This window comes from Phyllobates terribilis, unplaced genomic scaffold (genome assembly GCF_046119375.1).
Source record: "Phyllobates terribilis strain yellow unplaced genomic scaffold, ASM4611937v1 Scaffold_3__8_contigs__length_932513732, whole genome shotgun sequence".
Classification (NCBI taxonomy): domain Eukaryota; kingdom Metazoa; phylum Chordata; class Amphibia; order Anura; family Dendrobatidae; genus Phyllobates; species Phyllobates terribilis.
The window spans coordinates 859662195-859682549 of record NW_027362763.1 but is presented as its reverse complement, the minus strand read 5'-3'; the positions used below and the strand labels follow the sequence as shown (position 1 = coordinate 859682549).

The window sequence follows — 20355 nt, the reverse complement described above, 5'->3', positions numbered from 1 at the left end:
CAAAAGGTGGCGCTACAAAGTATTAATTCAAGGGGGCCGAATAATATTGCACTCCCCACTTTTCAGTTTTGAATTTGTTAAAGAAGCTTAAAATATCCAATAAATTTCGTTCTACTTCACGATTGTGTCCCACTTGTTGTTGATTTTTCCCCAAAAAGTTAGAATTTTATATCTTTATGTTTGAAGCCAGAAATGTGGCAAAAGGTAGAAAAGTTCAAGGGGGCCAAATACTTTCACAATGCACTGTAAGTACAGGTTTTATTCGTGAAAAACATGGTTAGGCTATGTTCACACATCATGTTTTTTTCAGAGTTCATTTTCTGCAGCCAAACCTGATATCTTGCCAGGAGGTTGTTCAGGATTTTTGTTGCAGTTTTCCTGCTTTTTTTTTGGTGCGTGTTTTCAGCATTTTTCCTCACTGTACTTTTGTGTCAGTTATGCGTGTACATAAAGTTCAGTGAAAAAAATAATTTCATTCTGGTTTAGGCACAAAAAAACGCTGAAAAAAAACATGATGCAAGTTCAGCTTTGCTTCCACCACAGAAGCATGAACACAGGTCACCAATGCAAGACATATGTGAAACCATATTAACCAGAATTTCAAATATACAGTGGGGGAGGTGAATTGTTCAGGAATAGTTTGGCAGTGCATTGAGTTTGTATTTACCATTTTACTTTTATTTACTTTTTCACTATGGGGTCAGCCATTGAATTGCTCAGGGATTGTTCAATTTCACACCTGCCTGGGCCACAGGTATTGTTCAATCTCACTCCTAGCTCAGCCAATGTTTAAACTGTACATATCACTAACTTATTTACACTATACCAATAAAAACTACCATCTCAGTGACCAAGAGAAGATGGTAAAATCACAAAAATAAATGAGGTTCATATACTGCTCTACTTGCTTATTTTCACTAAAAACACAGCAAAACCTGATAGTTATGTTCACACTAGGCAAAAAAAACGCTGAAAGAAGTGACATGCTCTATTCTGAAAAAAAACATGCAAATCACAAAATCCTGATAAAAAACAAACAAACCCAAGACGTGTGCACAACACATCTGTCCTGTTTTTTTTTCTAACGCTGGACAAACCCTTTTTAAACCAGAGATAATCAGAGAGGGACTCCTTTATCAACAGATAAAAGCCCTCAATATGGTCAGTGAACACTTGGGTGACATCTAAGAATATTAACTAACTATGCTAAGGAAACATTTTTGTAAAACCCTATAAAAAAATGTTTAAAAAAAAAATTATTAAGATGCTCAAATGTGTGACGTAGACACCAGTACACAAAATCTAAGCTCTTAGAGAAATACTTCTCTTTATTTATACAACTACATGTTATACACTTTGCAATTGTAACAGTTTCCAGAAATAAATTACAGTTTAATTTTACTTCTCCGCGAAGGGAACATATTATTGCCTGTTTGTTAGGGAATCCTCACATGTGTTGAGGCTGTCTTACAGCTGTAAATCATGAAGACGCAGGGACTGGAACTTAATATACGAGCACCCCGAAGATACTCGGCAAACACCCGAGTGAGCTCGGTGAAAAGGTTAAACGAGCACGGTCGCTCATCACTGGTTGTGACATCACACAAGCCCTGCGCCCAATCAACTCCTTCAGACGTATTGATCATAGACAGGAAGTCAGGGCTGCGGCTGCCCTCTCACTTCTCTTTATGTTCGATTTGTCCAAAGGCGGGGACAGTGACGCCAGCGCTGATTGGCCTCACAACCTCACGTGAGACCTGGGAACATGAGTGCCGACATCACTGGAATGGCGCCGGGACAGGAACAGAGTATAGGTGTTTTTATTTTAACGGGGCCAAACATAAGGAATGAGAAGGGGTTGTCCTAGTAGTGGACAACCCCTTTAAATAAAAGTGCAACTTTCTAAATGAGCAGTACTCATTTTTTATGAAAAGCTGTTAAATGTATTTTCTTGGTCACTTTATTGGGGAACATAGGAAACCAAGGGAGTAGACTGCTGCCACCAGGTGGCTGACACTAAGAATTACAATTTAGGGTCCGTTCCTACGATGCGTTTTTTCAAGCGTTTTTGCTGCGGAATTTCTGCAGCGTAAACGCTTGGTAATCCTTCTTCCATGGTCCCCAATGTAAATCCGCAATTTCAATGCCCATGCTGCGAAATTTTCCGCAGTGTTTTTGATGTGCGGAAAATTCCGCAGCATGTCCATTATTTGTGCATTTACGCATGCGGAATTGCCATCTCAATGCATTAGAATACGCAAGGCAATTCCGCATGTGCAAAACACTTCAAAAACGTGCGAAAAACGCATGTCAAATTCCGCACGCGTTTTTCCGGTCTAACACATGCAGAAATGAAGCTGAAATTTTCCGCATCGTGGGCAAATAGCCTAAAAGGGAAAAAGTTGGCTCGTCCTCAACAGGATATACCCATGTTGGCATGCTGTGGTGCATTCATGTCAAGCTGTGTGAATATGTTTGGCATAGGTATCGGAAAAGCTCGCTCAGATACTGAATATAGTCATTGGCTCCAATTGACCCAACACAAAAAATACAAGTACTAGTTCCTCCCTTGGGGCTCATTCACATGTGCCGTAATACAAACCCATGAAAGTCTATGGTGTGCTGCTCACTGCTGACACCCAATCAAGTGTGTACGATGTACGGCCATATTACATTCAGATGTCTGAAAGGGCGCATTCAAACTTCCGTATAAATCGGTCCGGACCCGCGGCCAGTCCGTACATTGTGCTCTGATCTCAAAACTGATTTATACAGACATATGAAGGCGCCCTAAGGGGCACTCCCTTTAAGTGATGACCAAGTCACTCACTGGTGGGGAGCAGACCTCTGGGACCCCCAACTATCCCAGTATTGAGCATGCCACACTGAATCTTTACAGTTTTTGCTGGTTTGCCCACCAAATGAATGAATTTTATAGTACTTGGATTACATTTTTTGGCAATTTCCCAGTGGGGATCTCATGGAGACAATTACAGGCTTATGTTACAAAGTTACACTTTATTACATGATTAAACCGCTAATGCCGCCCTAGTTGTTCACATACAATCCTGCGTATGTGAAGGTAATACAGTGAAATGAGGACTTCTTTTTGTAAACCCTCTCCTAGAATCATGGGGCAGAAGTCAGGACTAGTCATGGTGTAGGTCAGCGTTACTGTGTGGAGACCAGTTTTACAATCATGGCAATGATACGGGATCCTCGGGGGCAGGTGCACAGGTCCATTGTGGGATTCTTAATTTTATCCTGCAGCAACTGATCGAGTTCACTGCGCAGCTCCTTCACCAGCTCTGCTACCTGTAAAGACACCATTACAGAAATGACGGATAGGTCACGTTTATCTGATACGTACATTGGCAACTTACAACACTACAGAAGCAGCTGCTGTGAGAATCTGTGCCCTTATCTCCCTATCTGTAACCTTTAAGGGCCCAGGGTAGAATAAGAAATTACAATAAAATAAAAAATCCACAATCACCTACTGGACTAGCATTGCTCCTCTGTACAGTGTTCCCTCACCAGGCTACTGGCATCAACATCAGATAGGGGTGGGTGTAAACTGTGGCAGTGCCTAGCGATTGGCTGCAGCCTCCACATTACATCTGAACAAGAAATTAGGCTTCTTCCTGTTTAGACGGAATTTGAGGTCTGCAGCCAATCAGTGGCAGCTAATTTGTTGCAGCAGTCGCTTCATGTCCCTCCCACTTGGGAGGTGGGGAACACAGTACCGAGCGCAGAGGAGCCTGGTAGTAGCGTATAGTGCTTTTTTTTTATTTCTTAAACCACCCATGAACCATTAAAATAAACTTTTAAAGTAGTGAACATCCCCTTTAAGGAGTTAAAAGAAACCTGTTGACTGCCTGCAGCCACCACTAGAGAGAGCTCAGAAGCTCACTGGCCAATATTGTGTGCAGTGATCACCCTCTAGTGGTGGCTGCAGGATGCAGCATGCCATCTTTTGAATCTGTAGTTACGGTGAGCAGTATACGAGTATAAACAGAACTTTGTCTCCATTGCACAAAGGAAAGCTGTTTTTTTTTCAATTTGAAGAGGCTGATGGACAGGTCTGGTCACATGTTCTTCCAGCAGGAGCCATTTGCAGGACAGGAGAGCTGTGCCGTCTGTGAAGAAGGCTGAGCTTACAAGTTCCCCAACACATTTGTTAAAAGATTAAAGTGGTATTCCCATCTCCAAGATCATATCCCAACCTTTAAGACTTCATTTTCTTGTATAGTCTCACGCTTTTTGAAGTGGCTGTCTCAGTGACATTCATCTGTAACCTGTTGCAGGTGTTTTTTTCACTGATTATGTATGAGATTTGTGGTTCTAATATGTAGTAGGTGTAATAATAAAAATATTAGCAAATATCTCCAATTAAAAATGTAGTGTAGTTTTTCAGATTTGCTGTGTCTCTTTCCTCATGTGCAGACATTGCAGGACCTTAGGTTTCCATGGTTACGTCCATTGATATAATTTCAGTTAGCTAGCTAGTTGCTAGTGGTCGTAACCATGGATACCTAAGGTCCTGTAATGCCTGCACATGAGGAAAAGAATGGGGCATCAGACTGCGCTGCTCGCCTGAATAATGTACAGAGGAATCCAAATCGATGTAATGATGAAATACTTTATCTCTGTGCGTTTCGTGGTGATCACTCCACTTCCTCAGGAGTGTCTATACACCTACACATACAGGGTCTGTTATTTACAGCAAAAGAATGCACATGGAGACGCCTCCCTTCAAAAAAATCACCACACCCAGCGGGCCGGGAATCAGACTAAATGCATGTATACACCGTAAAGTACACAAAACAATCAAAGCATAATAGAGTATATTGCTTAAACATTTAAAAATATAAAAGCAGATTTATTTTTTTTAAATATTTTAAAAAAGTAGTTAAATGAATAAACAAATTTTCCAAGCTAGGGGCTTGAACCTATGATGTTGACCTATTCGTTCTTTGTCAGCACCCTGCTGCTGATGCTTTAAACCATTGAGCCATGGGTGAATTTGATTTGATCTCTTTATTTGGTGATAGTTTCACAAGAATCTATGAGATCAAAAAAATAAAATAAATAATAATAATGGATAAAAGAAGCTCCAAAGCTCTTAGACTAGTTTAAAAAAAAGAAATGTGCAATATTATGAGAAATTGCAGTTCGGTGATCCTTATAAAAATCCCATAGCAATTGATGGGTCAAAACTAAGGGAAAAAACGGGGGTTAGAATAAAGTAAGCAAAGGCAAACCACAATGAAGGGATGAGACCCCTTCATAGAAAGAGCGGATGTTTATCAGTAACATTCATCATTACAAAATACAGAGTAAAAGGAGGTGGGTTATACAGAGGAACAAAGCAGAATCCATAGATATATCTCAATTAATTGAACAAATCAGTTGTTTCATTCAGTCCATGTGGATTTATAGTGTTCAGCTTATGAATCCAAAAGATCTCTTTCCTGTTAAGAGTCTGGACTTGGTTGGAGGTCTCATGGGGGACATGGTCAATGGGGATCACCCTAAAGGAGATCCTTTTATTGTGATATATCGCATAATGCCTAGAAAGGCCATGTTGTAAAAATCCTTCTTTTACTTTATACCTGTGTGAGTTTATTCTTTTATGTAGCTGTTGCGTTGTCCTTCCCACATATAATTTCTTATATTCGCATATAATGACATAGATGATGAAACTGGATTGGAAAGTCAAATGATATTTGATTTGGAAGTCATCGGAATTTTCACTGTCTGATGAAAAAGCTTTTGCATTATGAATGATGCTGGAGCAACATAGGCATCTCGGGATGCCGCATCTATAGGAGCCTTGTCTGGGCTTTTCTACAGAGGGATTAAAATCCTCTTTTTTCTTTAGCCGACTTGGGGCCAACATATTTTTTAATGTCGGGGCCCTTCGGAAGGTTATCAGGGGATTGTTGGGTAGAAGCCTCCCCAATATGGGATCATTGAGAAGTATACCCCAATGTTTTTTTCAGAACTAAATTAATTTTACAACATGGCCTTTCTAGGCATTATGCGATATATCACAATAAAAGGATCTCCTTTAGGGTGATCCCCATTGACCATGTCCCCCATGAGACCTCCAACCAAGTCCAGACTCTTAACAGGAAAGAGATCTTTTGGATTCATAAGCTGAACACTATAAATCCACATGGACTGAATGAAACAACTGATTTGTTCAATTAATTGAGATATATCTATGGATTCTGCTTTGTTCCTCTGTATAACCCACCTCCTTTTACTCTGTATTTTGTAATGATGAATGTTACTGATAAACATCCGCTCTTTCTATGAAGGGGTCTCATCCCTTCATTGTGGTTTGCCTTTGCTTACTTTATTCTAACCCCCGTTTTTTCCCTTAGTTTTGACCCATCAATTGCTATGGGATTTTTATAAGGATCACCGAACTGCAATTTCTCATAATATTGCACATTTCTTTTTTTAAACTAGTCTAAGAGCTTTGGAGCTTCTTTTATCCATTATTATTAATTTTATTTTTTTGATCTCATAGATTCTTGTGAAACTATCACTAAATGAAGAGATCAAATCAAATTCACCCATGGCTCAATGGTTTAAAGCATCAGCAGCAGGGTGCTGACAAAGAACAACTAGGTCAATGTCATAGGTTCAAGCACGCCCCTAGCTTGTAAAATTTGTTTATTCATTTAACTACTTTTTTAATATATTAAAAAAAAAAAAAAAAATCTGCTTTTATATTTTTAAATGTTTAAGTGAAATACTCCATTATGCTTTGATTGTTTTGTGTACTTTACAGTGTATACATGCATTTAGTCTGATTCCCAGCCCGCTGGGTGTGGTGATTTTTTTGAAGGGAGGCGTCTCCATGTGCATTCTTTTGCTATAAATAACAGACCCTGTATGTGTAGGTGTATAGACTGTCCTGATAAAGTGGTATGATCACCACAAAACGGGTAGAAAAAGTATTTCATCATTACATCGATTTGGATTTCTCTGGTACATTATTCAGGCGAGCAGCGCAGTCTGATGCCCCATTCTCTTCACCCAATGCTTCGGGGTTTGCAGCAGCCGCCAATGCTAAGTACAGTGGTTGTGTCTTACACAACCCTAATAGGTGAGTGAATTTAAATTATCTTTCACAAATATTCCTTTTATCTCGGATAATACCCTATGTGCGCTCTATATTCCTTCTGGTTACCTTGCACATGAGGAAAGAGACACAGCGAATCAAAAAAAATTATACTACATTTCTAATTGGAGATATTTGCTAATATTATTATTATTACACCTACTACATATTGGGATATGATCTTGGAGATGGGAATACCCCTTTAAGTGGACAACTCCTTTAATATGTGTATTCAATTTCAATGACTTTTGAAGTGAATACACATTAAAGTGCCTCACATAACAAAAAAAAAAACCTCAGACAGGCGCTGTGATTCCCAGCACAAGGTCACGTCACCACTGCAGCCAATTAGCAAGCGCTGATCAGCTGCAGCCTTCATACTTGTCAATGAATGCTGCAGACAATCAGCATCCTCTGATTGTTATGTCACATGACCGCCAGCCATCACAGGGAGCAGTGTTGGTCTGGGAGGTAAGTGTGTTTTCTTAAGAAATTAAGTGGGGTTATTCAGTTATAACCCCTTTAAGCCTCAAATTTCTGTCTGTTTATAGCCACCACTAGGTGGAGCTGTAGCCATCGTCGTAATATATTCACATAACTTATACAGACCAGTTGAATAGCAATAGAGTACCTTTTTTCCCATATGTCCAGTGGCATAACAATCAGGGTTGCAGGGAATCCCGCCCGGACAGATAAGGCTTTCAACACTATTAGTGTCATTATGACACAGATACAGTTCAAAACCGTGGCAAATAAGAGAGCAATCGGTTCTCTGCTCTATACTTGCTCTAGCAAGCCGCACACTCCTTATAGCCGGTGGCTTGCCAGATGTTGGGAGCACAGCCTGCGCCATGCTGAGTGCTCAGAAAACGAGGAGAGCCACGTCGCTCATTGTGGGAGCGGGCAAGGTGAATTTCAATGTGTTTAGGTTTATTGCAGAAGGAGAATATGCAAGTAAAATTACAAGAGGGCACAAGTGGTGCGTTATTAACACGTGGAGGCACAAAGTGGCATTAATAATACATGATGGAATACATGATGGCACGGGGTATTGATATTACATGGTATCACAAGAGGGCATTAATACATGGAGGGAAAAACAGGGCAAATTAACATATTGAGGTATTGATAGTAATTGGATTTTGAACACTAGGTTTTGATCGATAAAAGTATGAAGGGGTTCTTTAGTCACTACCGCATACACTGATAATGTGCTCATGGTTTGGCAGCATGATGCAAGACGGCAAATTTTTATGCCAGATGTACATCATGAAAACTAACAGTGTTTCCCAAACTTCAGTCCTCACGGCCCCCAACAGACCATGATTTCAGAATTTCCTTAGTATTGCTCAGGTGAGAACCTACGGAAATTTCTGATACCTTAATAATAATAATTCCATCACTTGTGCAATACTAAGAAAATCCTGAAAACATGATATGGTGGGGGTCGTGAGGACTGGAGCTTGGGAAACACTGCTCAAACACATTCTGGTTCCCTCAGTGGTAAAAGAACAGTATTTTGCAGTACGACATGCTCAATCTTCATTTCACTAGTTAGCAGATGGTAACTTTTTTGTTAGATGATGAGGGCCACATACAGATCAGATCAAAGTCAGCCAAACCAGTCAATATCGGTCGACCATCTACTGTGTATGAGGGGGAAAGAGTCCTGACTCTCCCCAACAGATTCTGTAGGTGGAGAGAAGGATATGGGCCTGTTGAATTTGAATGGCTGATCGTTTTGCTCGGTGAAGATATAAGCCACTGCCATTTAAGTCTGGCAGCGGCTCTCTCAGACAACACAAATGTTCAGCCGAGCCAAGGATTATGGCCAGCTTTAAATTTCTCAATATAGTGATCCTAATGGTTTTACCTGATGTGAGGCAGCAGCAAAACGGATCCACCCATCATCCAGCGAGACAACAAATTCTCCTTTGCGAAGTTCGACATTAACTTGTCCTCCTCCGAACAACACCAGAGGGTATACAGACACCATGCTGCAGTCTCGCACAAAAACACGGCTGGTCTTAACCTTTTCATGATATACCAGGTAAGGGCTGTCAAAGTGCCGCACCTAAAACACACACCCATTAAAAAGATTGCATAACGTGGATTCATAAAGAGGGATGAGAAGGAACCATAGGGTCAGTGTCTAACCTGGAAATTAATGGAGGAGGGATGGATGTGAACGTAACCATCATTCTTGGTGACAAACTTCAGCTCCTCGGCTTTTGGTTGCATCTTTACGGCTCCCGCTATTGTCACTTGATACTTGCCCTCTGGAGATTTCACCTGAATACACATTTAAAGGACAATTTATATTGGTTTAAAAGGATTAAGAGACTCAACTCAGATGTTAAGGGAGTGATCTGGTTTGGAGGACACTTTTCCTCACTTCTAGCAGAGCAGATAATGAAGGCCAGTGATCGGTTCCCTGCCAGAGGCTGTACTGTGAAGTTGCAATGCGATTGTTGAAGTGAGTCAGTGATTCATGGGTTTATTCTAGTTTTCCCCTTAAGGAAATTTGGCTTATATCTCAAAAGGATTGTTTGACATTTGCCTAGATCGGGGGGGGGGGGGGGGGGGCACAAACTACAGTTACATATGGCCCATATCATCATAGAGACAAGCTGCACACAGCACAGGGGTGGGGAGTACAATAACTGCACTGTGTTCACATCTCAGAGTCCACCATATATTATAAAATTAATCCCTGCAAGGCTGTCCAGAAAGGAGCACATGAGATTGACTGAAGCATGGATGTGTGAAACCAGGTCAGCAGCTGGTCCGTCCATCACGGTCTGTACCGGGGCTGAACTTAAAAGCCTCATATTAGCTTAGAAAGCTGCGGAGTTTGGGTCAGGAGACCCTCAACCCGTCCAGCCCACACTCAGCCGGTGAAAAATGGATGTGTGAAAATGGCCTTAGCGGTAGCTGGCAACTTTAAAATTCTGCCTGCTAGAGCATAGGGTCCCAATTCTCCCAAAAGATGAGAGTACTGGAAGTAGAACTTGCACTTTTGATGTATCATAAGTGTTTTAAACAGAGTTGAAAAGTTTTATGTAAACCACCCTAATAGGTGAACTAGATTGTCTTATATAGCTTTATAACTTATAAAGGGATAGAACATTAACATTCTTGAATGGTGAAATGCCTTTGATCTTAAAGGGGTTGTACATGCTGAGATGAACAGTCTGCAAGCACCATGTATATACACGACTGCAAGTATGAAATCACATACATGCGGCCACGTGACAAGGAAAACAGGGGATTCGTGAGTTTGCACATCGTACACTGTCACAATTCGGCAGTGTGTAATGTCGATGGGATTGTTTTTTGGAAGAGGAGTTGCATTTTTAATAGCACCATTTGTGTTATAATGCAGGTAATGATCTGATGATGCATGGTCTCCAATTCCAGCTGCAGCCGGCTTTATACTATAACTAGCGCTTACTGCAAATAGAGAAAATTAAGTGGATGAGATGGCGCTATTACTACACCGTTCATGTACAGGGGTCTGAGGGGACTACTTTCCGACAGCTTATCTTTATGATGGATTTGCTACCACTATGGATCACAAGATGGTCCATTAATGCCTACAGCGTCAGGTATGGCTGGTGAAACCATCATTAGACTTTGTTTTAGAGAAGATGATGCCAAAAATAATTAAAACCCCTTTAATAATATTTCAGAATAATTGTTGAAAACAATAGTGATTGGATTTGCTCTTCATTTATTAAATGTATAAACATTTGATCCGCCATCTTATATAGAACTTTGAATTGTAAGACCTGATAAAAAATAAATAAATAAATAATATAGCAGCCATGAGCTTACCTGGACAACATTGGGATATAAAGCTGCACAAAGCATGGCTGACATTAATTTAATATTCTCTGCATTCGTATTAGCCTGTAGGGAAATAACACAAAAGTTGATTACTAGAAAAAAAAAAAAAAAAAAAAAGTGATTTTTAGAGTATACTAAAGTACAGTATCACAGGGTCGTTCAATTTAAAAGTGTAGGAAAAAAATAAATTAAATTATATTATAAATAGATTTATTTTTTACTTTGTAGCTCATTAGATGAAACATGTGATCAAGCTATTGCCCATGTCTGTAAACTTGACCCCTCGAGGACGCAGACAGTTTTTGCCTTCTCAACTTTTTCAAAGAGCCATAACTTTTTTACTTTTCCATACAGATAGACATGTGAGGGCTTGTTTTTTGTGGGAAAAGGTGTAGATCTGAGACACACCATTCATTATACCATAAAGTTTATGGGGAAAAAAAAAATTGCAAATGCAGTGAAACAACCCACAATCTTCCATTGTTTTTCTGGGTTTCATTTCTACAGCATTAGTTGAGCAGCAAAAATAGCCAAGCAACATGATAGTGACCCGAACAATGAACACGGTAATAGACATCTATAGGTTTTTGGTTGTTTTTTTTTTACCCATTTTACTGGCTTAAAAATTATGAACTTTTTTTTTTTTTTTAACAAACACAATTTGGTTTGTGCTACTATTTTCCCATACCTTATTATTTTCTGCAGTGTGTTAAGATTTGTTGTTGTTTTTTTTGCAAGCGGATACTTGTTACCAATGTGGAGCACTTCTTACTTTTGATTGCATTTTTTTTGTCAACGAGGATGTGTAAAAAAAAAAAAGCAATTTTGGCATTTGATATTCACAGTGTATGTCAAATAATTGTATGGTTTGATAAATTGGACTTATGCAAATGATGTTACCAGATACAGTGGCGAAAACAAGTATTTGATACGCAGCCAATCTTGCAAGTTTTCCCACCTTTTTTTATTGTAGGTACATTTCAACTGTAAGACAATGTAAAAATAAAAACCGGAAAATCACAATGTATGATTTTTACATATTTCATGCAATAAAATGCTAATTAAGTATTTGATACAATAGAAAAGGAGAACTTAATATTTGGTACCGAAACCTTTGTTTGCAATTACAGAGGTCAGACGTTTCCTGTAGTTCTTGACCAAGTTTGCACACACTGCAGCAGGGATTTTGGCCCACTCCTCCATACAGATCTTCTCAAGATCTTTCAGGTTTCGGGGCTGTTGTTGGGCAACATTGAGTTTCAGCTCCCTCCAAAGATTTTCTATTGGGTTCAGGTCTGGAGACTGACTAGGCCACTCCTGGACCTTGAAATGCTTCTTATGGAGCCACTCCTTAGTTTCCTGGCTGTGTGTTTCGGGTCATAGTCATGCTGGAAAACCCAACCATGACTCATCTTCAATGCGCTTACTGAGGGAAGGAGGTTGATGGCCAAAATCTCACGATACATGACCCCAATCCATCCTTCCTTCAAGATGGTGCAGTCATCCTGTCCCCTTTTCAGAAAAGCACCCCCAAAGTATGAGATTTCCCCCACCATGCTTCATGGTTGGGAAGTGTTCTTGGGGTTGCACTCATCCTTCTTCCTCCAAACACAGTGAGTGGAGTTGATGCCAAAAAGTTCTATTTTGGTCTCATCTGACCACATGACCTTCTCCCATGCCTCCTCTGGATCATCCAGACGGTCATTGGCGAACTTCAAACGGGCCTGGACATGTACTGGCGTAAGCAGGGGGACCTCGCATGCCCTGTAGGATTTTAATCCATGACGGCGTAGTGTGTTACTAACGGTAAAGTTTGAGATGGTGGTCCCAGCTCTCTTCAGGTCATTGACCAGGTCCTCCCGTGTAGTTCTGGGCTGATTCCGGACCTTTCTCAGAATCATCCTTACCCCACGAGGTGAGATCTTGAATTGAGACCCAGACCAAGGAAGATTGACAGTCAACTTGTGTTTCTTCCATTTTCTAATAATTGTGCCAACAGTTGTTGCCTTCTCACCAAGCTGCTTGGCTATTGTCCTGTAGCCCATCCCAGCCTTATGCAGGTCTACAATTTTGTCCCTGGTGTCCTTAGACAGCTCTTTGGTCTTGGCCATGGCGGAGAGGTTGGAATGAGATTGACAGGTAACGAGTTCAAATAGGTGCAATTAATACAGGTAATGAGTGCAGAGTAGGATGGTTTCTTAAAGAAAAACCTAACAGGTCTGTGACAGCCAGAATTCTTGCTAGTTGTTAGGTGATGAATTGCATTTTATTGCATGAAATAAGTATTTGACTTATTTAAAAATCATTCAATGTGATTTTCTGGTTTTCACTTTTAGATTCTGTCTCTCACAGTTGAAGTGTACCTACGATAACAATTAGACGTCTCCATTCTTTGTAAGTGGAAAAACTTGCAAAATCAGCAGTGTATCAAATACTTATTTTCCCAACTGTAGATAAAAGGAAAGGTTGAGTTAATCAAATTTTCATGTCTTTTAGTCCTTAAAGGGACTTGAACCTGTAATCATTCGATCGCTTGTACTACTGTATATAGTAAAAAAAATTTTTTTTTTTAAAAAATCACTGTTTCCTATGAATCTCAGCCAGTGGCTGGACTTCACAAGAGAGCAAACTTGTCTTCCCCTCACACTGGCTGCCTTTGAGATGGAAGCTGAAGAAGGGCTAGCGCTGTCCGCTCTGCTGTAGAGCCGTACCTGATTACAACTATGAGAAGAAAGCTGCAGAGGTGTTCTAACTAATACAGTACAGTAGATCTGTACAGCTCTGAAGTGCGATCAGGAGAGCAGGCTGTCAGTCATTACATGTGTCACACTGGTAATGCCCCCTTTCATTTATTATTTCTTTCTGGAGGTGGAGTCTCATGAAGATAAATGTCCGGACCATAGATCTTAACAGCTAATCTACATATTAAGAAAAACTTAGATTTCTTTCTAATAAAACATCAGATCGCAAATTTCAAGGTATCATTTTATTCAGCTTCCTATGACCCACATGTCATATAGACGGCTTAGGAGGATTGATCCTACTGACAGATTCCCCTTATCCAAAAGGTAATATTCTGGTGTCACATTATCTTTACACAAAATTAACTATACAATCAATAAACTGCTGGCATAATGCTATACAGGACATTGATGGCCTTCTAAAGATGGGCATCTCAGGTTTGGAACTTGGCAGCAGACCACTCCATGACTCCTCCTTTTTGTGCGCTGAGAGTTGTGCAGTTTTAGCGGCATCCAGCATATGAGTAGTGAAGCTTGGGACAAAGGCCTAGGCTTCATGTGTGCCCCTTGTCTCCTTACAGGTTGTGTGCGCTATGTTATAATTGTAGATATTTCCTTTATTCTGTAAGGCCAATTTTAGAGTGGAGGCTCTTTAGAAAGCCAATACTATCCTGTCTAACACTGAGCAGTTTGGGGTATTAAGTAGTTTATTATTATGTAAGGTAAGCACTTACCTCCTCGCCTGTAGATTCCACCACTCCATCTCCCTTCTGACCCCATCTTTTTTCAATATCTCTAGCCCTGAGGCCTTCTTTCACAAAGCCAATGTCAGACAGAAGTTCTGTAAACTGTCGTTTCAGACTCGCTATTTCCTGCAAAATAAAAGGTTACTGCAATGTACGATTGCTTTACAGAGTGGCAGGGCTTACATTTAATAAAAAAGGAATTCAGCAGAATGAGGTTCCCTTTAAGTATAAAATAAAGGCTCATTGTCAGGTCCCCCGACTGTCCCCAGCTGCTTTTATAGCAGAATGCATGAGGATAAGTATGTAGCACAATAGTACTTTATTCTGCAGCTTTGCATATGCTAATGAGCTGAGACTAATCTAAGAGGTGACTCTCCCCAGACTAGTCCTTCGTCCAAGCTCCTAATCACACCTCCCAGGGTATGACTGACAACCTGCATAGTGCTGCATTGACATGTTGCAGCTTATTCAAGTAGAATACCCCTTAAAATATAACATTTATTAATTAGTCCTTAAAATGGTAAAAAAACAAAAAACAAACAGAAAGGGTTTGCAACCAGGCGACAACACACGGCTGATTCCTTTCTGGGCACTTTTTTTCTCCATGAGCCTCCTGATGAACTGAACTATGGAAGGGAAACACACAGAGGCTACTTTCAAGGCAGCAGTCAGAGATAAGTACAACACAGTCTGATACCATGTAAAGCTCTGTTCACACTTGTGTTTGCTGTTTGGCAGTGGGTGCATATGATCTAGATGCAACCTGCCGACTACAGTTTTGGGGTTCATTGCCTACCTGACTCCATGAGTTTATGAGTTATTTCCAAGGCTGTGGAGTTAGTAAGCCAAACCTCCGACTCCTCAATTTCCATGACTCAGACTCCCTCATACATTGCTCATGTTTAAGTGATAAATTTACTGTAGCACAGATTCATCTCAGCTAAAAGTCTAGACCCTTAGATCAGAAATAGGACATTTCAGAACTTTCCCAAATTCTTATGAAAAAATATTCCCCACAAACTGCACTGAACTACTGTACCCAATTTATTATATATTTTAGGAGTCGGAGTTGGTGCATTTTATACTGACTCAACCAAAATGGTCTCTCTCCGACTCCACAGCCCTTGTTATTTCTACTCATTTCTCCTATCTCCCTGAAAGTAAAAACTTTTTTTGTACTGGCCTGACTGCATTTACATCTGTGGTATACCCTATTTGTTGTCTAGATACTCTTACGCATACTGTGAACTATGCAGGATGCATGACACTGTATTTATCGGGGTTACATACATATACATATATATATATATATATATATATATATATATATATATATATATATATATATATATATATATATATATATATATATATATATATATATATATATATATATATACACACACATACATATATACATATTATATATATATATATATATTTATTATATATATATATATATATATATATATATATATATATATATATACACACACACACATATATAACTGTATATATATATATATATATATATATATATATATATATATATATATATATATATATATATATATATATACACACAGTTATATGAAAAAGTTTGGGCACCCCTATTAATCTTAAGCTTAATGTTTTATAAAAATTGGTGTTTTTGCAACAGCTATTTCAGTTTGATATATGTAATAACTGTTGGACACAGTAATGTTTCTGCCTTGAAATGAGGTTTATTGTACTAACAGAAAATGTGCAATCTGCATTCAAACAAAATTTGACAGGTGCATAAGTATGGGCACCCTTATCATTTTCTTGTTTTAAATACTCCTACCTACTTTTTACTGACTTACTAAAGCACTTTTTTGGGTTTTGTAACCTCATTGAGCTTTGAACTTCATAGCCAGGTGTATGCAATCATGAGAAAAGCTACTTAAAGTGGCCACTTGCAAGTTGTTCTCCTGTTTGAATCTCCTCTGAAGAGTGGCATCATGGGTTCCTAAAAACAACTGTCAAATGATCTGAAAACAAAGATTATTCAACATAGTTGTTCAGGGGAAGGATACAAAAAGCTGTCTCAGAGATTTAACCTGTCAGTTTCCACTGTGAGGAACATAGTAAGGAAATGGAAGAACACAGGGACAGTTCTTGTTAAGGCCAGAAGTGGCAGGCCAAGAAAAACATCAGAAAGGCAGAGAAGAAGAATGGTGAGATCAGTCAAGGACAATCCTCAGACCACCTCCAGAGAGCTGCAGCATCAACTTGCTGCATATGGTGTCACTGCATCGGTCAACTATACAACACACTTTGCACAAGGAGAAGCTGTATGGGAGAGTGATGCGAAAGAAGCCGTTTCTGCAAGCACGCCACAAACAGAGTCGGCTGAGGTATGCAAAAGCACATTTGGAGAAGCCAATTTATTTTTGGAAGAAGGTCCTGTGGACTGATGAAACCAAGATTGAGTTGTTTGGTCATACAAAAAGGCGTTATGCATGGCGGCAAAAAAACACAGCATTCCAAGAAAAACACTTGCTACCCACAGTAAAATTTGGTGGAGGTTCCATCATGCTTTGGGGCTGTGTGGCCAATGCCGGCACCGGGAATCTTGTTAAAGTTGAGGGACGCATGGATTCCACTCAGTATCAGCAGATTCTTGACAATAATGTTCAAGAATCAGTGATAAAGTTGAAGTTACGCAGAGGATGGATCTTTCAGCAAGACAATGATCCAAAACACCGCTCCAAATCTACTCAGGCATTCATGCAGAGGAACAATTACAATGTTCTGGAATGGCCATCCCAGTCCCCAGACCTGAATATCATTGAACATCTGTGGGATCATTTGAAGAGGGCTGTCCATGCTCGGCGACCATCAAACTTTACTGAACTGGAATTGTTTTGTAAAGAGGAATGGTCAAAAATACCTTCATTCAGGAACTCATTGAAAGCTACAGGAAGCGACTAGAGGCCGTTATTTTTGCAAAAGGAGGATCTACTAATTATTAATGTCACTTTTCTGGTGAGGTGCCCATACTTATGCACCTGTCAAATTTTGTTTGAATGCAGATTGCACATTTTCTGTTAGTACAATAAACCTCATTTCAAGGCAGAAACATTACTGTGTCCAACAGTTATTACATATATCAAACTGAAATAGCTGTTGCAAAAACACCAATTTTTATAAAACATTAAGCTTAAGATTAATAGGGGTGTCCAAACTTTTTCATATAACTGTATGTATATATATGTATGTATGTATGTATGTATGTATGTATGTATGTATGTATGTATCTCTTCTTGGACACTTTTGGTCCTGATTTTCTGTGTTATCACTAATATGTTGTGATTATACTACACATTCTATTTTAGGGTATATACAGGAGACAACATTAGGGAGAGACATCGGGGAGCGGGGGCACCATATTGCATCCAAGCTAGGGTGCCAACCTCCGCAGGTAGGCAGGGATACTTTTCAGGGTAGGGTGTAGGGAGTAGGGTGAGGCAGAGTGTCTATTTGTCGTCCAAGGTGGGACTATAGAGAACCCGGTTATTTATTTACTATCATATGTATTAATTATTTATATCTATTGTGGTGGCACTCTATGCACTGGGTGGTGGCAGATGTAATGAAGTGGGCCCTGCTTTGCGTGCTGAGCTTATAGTTTTTAGAGTAATATATTTCCTTGGTGGTATTATTCACCTTGTTAAGGTTATAGTTTGCTGTGGCCCTGTACTATTTGGTGATTCCTCTCAAAGTACTCTACTTTGCTTTTGATTGTTTGATTCTAGTATGGTTTGTTATAAGCTATATTTGGGGAGGCAGCAGAGTTTTCTTGAGGTTGGGTTGGTGTTGTTTCCTAAGGTTAGGGGTCAACATAGTACTCGGGGGACAGCTGTTGGTGAGCGGGGGTGCCACATTGCGTCCAAGCTAGGGTGCCAACCTCTGCAGCAATGAAGGGACAACCTTTCGAGGGTATTGATAGGGTGAGACAGTTATTGACACCCGTTTTTTCCATAGGCTCTCTATAGCCTTGTTGGAAATTTTATTTATCTGTTTATTACACATTTTTTCAGTTTTTTTTTTTGACTATTTTAAGGACTAATTAATAAATGTAATATTTTAAAGGAGTATTTTAATTAAATAAGCCGATTTGATAACCTTTAACGTAGTGAACCGATGTTGAAATGTTGCAGCCAGAGTGTGGTTTTATCAGCAACCAAGGCAAAAACCCAGCTTTGCTGTGATTTTTAGCAATCACTGCAAAACTGTCAAAATTTTACGATTGCGTCAAGAAAAAAAATGCATGTGTGAATGCTGCCTAATAGTTCTTTCATAAATAGTAACATCGTAACATAGTAACATCGTTTTTAAGGTTAAAGGAAGGCTAAGTCCATCTAGTTCAACCCATAGCCTAACATGTGTGACACACAAACTACATTGTTTGTAAAATATAACATTTATTAGTCAATATACTAAAAGCCACAAAAGTAGATATATAATAATGCAGCATAAATGAGTGAATGTGGGGTGCGGCAATAAAACATGTATGGAGTGACAGAGCGTTTCGCCAGGAGCTTTGACGAGGATATCCTCTACTTCTACTTTTGTGGAACCATACAACTAGCACTATGTACTTTACTGTTGTCTTTATTAAATACTTGCAGTATATCTATGTGGAGGTTGGTCCTAATGAATTGATTTGTTGTATGTAAACTCTGTGAAAGCTGGTACCCACCCCTGTGTCCTTTTGTTTGTGTTACTTTTCCCTATTTTATCTCTATTATGTGACTTTTAGTATATTGACTAATAAAGGTTATATTTTACAAACAATGTAGTTTGTGTGTCACACATGTAGGTTTGTCTGGTTATGGACACGTAAACACCCATCCATTTACCCCTATACAGATTGTATATAATTCCATAGCCTAACATGTTGATCCAGACGAAGGCAAAAAAAAAAAAACCCACGTGGCAAACACTAAGCTCCACATTGGGGAAAAAAATTCCTTCCTGACTCCATACAGCAATCAGACTAGTTCCCTGGATCAATGCCCTATCAAGGAATCTAGTATTTATAACCTGTAATATTATACTTTTCAAGAAAGGCATCCATGACCTTCTTAAATTTTAGTAGTGAATCACTCATTACAACATCATGCGGCAGAGTTCCATAGTCTCACTGCTCTTACAGTAAAGAATCCCCGTCTGTGATTATGATTAAACCTTCTTTCCTCCAGACGTAAAAGATGCCCCCTTGTCCCCGTCTCAGGCCTCAGAGTAAAAAGATCAGTAGACAGGTCTTTGTACTGTCCCCTCATATACTTGTACATAGTAATAAGATCACCCCTAAGCCTTCGTTTTTCCACAGTAAATAACCCCAAGTGTAATAACCTGTCTTGGTATTGCAGACCCCCAAGTCCTCTAATAACCTAGGTCGCTCTTCTCTGCACCCTCTCTAGTTCAGCTATGTCTTTCTTATACACAGGAGACCAGAACTGTACACAGTATTCTAAGTGTGGTCGCACTAGTGACTAGTATAGAGGTAAAATTATGTTCTCCTCATGAGCATCTATGCCTCTTTTAATGCATCCCATTATTTTATTTGCCTTTGCAGCAGCTGCCTGACACTGGCCACTAAACGTGAGCTTGTCGTCCACCAATACACCCAGGTCTTTATCAGTTACAGTTTTGCCCAGTGTTTTACAATTAAGCAAATAATTAGACATTTTATTTCCTCTGCCCAAGTGCATTACCTTACATTTATCCCCATTAAAGCTCATTTGCCATTTATCAGCCCAAGCTTCTAGTTTACATAGATCCTCCTGTAATATAAAATTGTCCTCCTCTGTATGGATTACCCTGCTGAGTTTAGTGTCATCCGCAAATTATG

At 39.5% G+C, this 20355-nt stretch overlaps 1 protein-coding gene across 10 annotated transcripts in view; it reads right to left on the bottom strand.

Moving 5' to 3' along the window:
* Window positions 1-1969: 1969 nt before the first annotated feature.
* Window positions 1970-20355, bottom strand: part of DHX57 (DExH-box helicase 57) — a 66737-nt gene continuing 48351 nt past the window's right edge. For all 10 annotated transcript variants that reach the window (XM_073672575.1, XM_073672576.1, XM_073672574.1 and 7 more), the window contains 5 exons: window positions 14463-14600; window positions 10976-11050; window positions 9296-9430; window positions 9012-9212; window positions 1970-3315 (listed from right to left, as the gene is read on the bottom strand). In XM_073672575.1, the coding sequence (XP_073528676.1) occupies window positions 3172-3315; window positions 9012-9212; window positions 9296-9430; window positions 10976-11050; window positions 14463-14600 (693 nt within the window). In that variant the 3' untranslated portion in view covers window positions 1970-3171. The remainder of the gene's footprint in view (window positions 3316-9011; window positions 9213-9295; window positions 9431-10975; window positions 11051-14462; window positions 14601-20355) is intronic.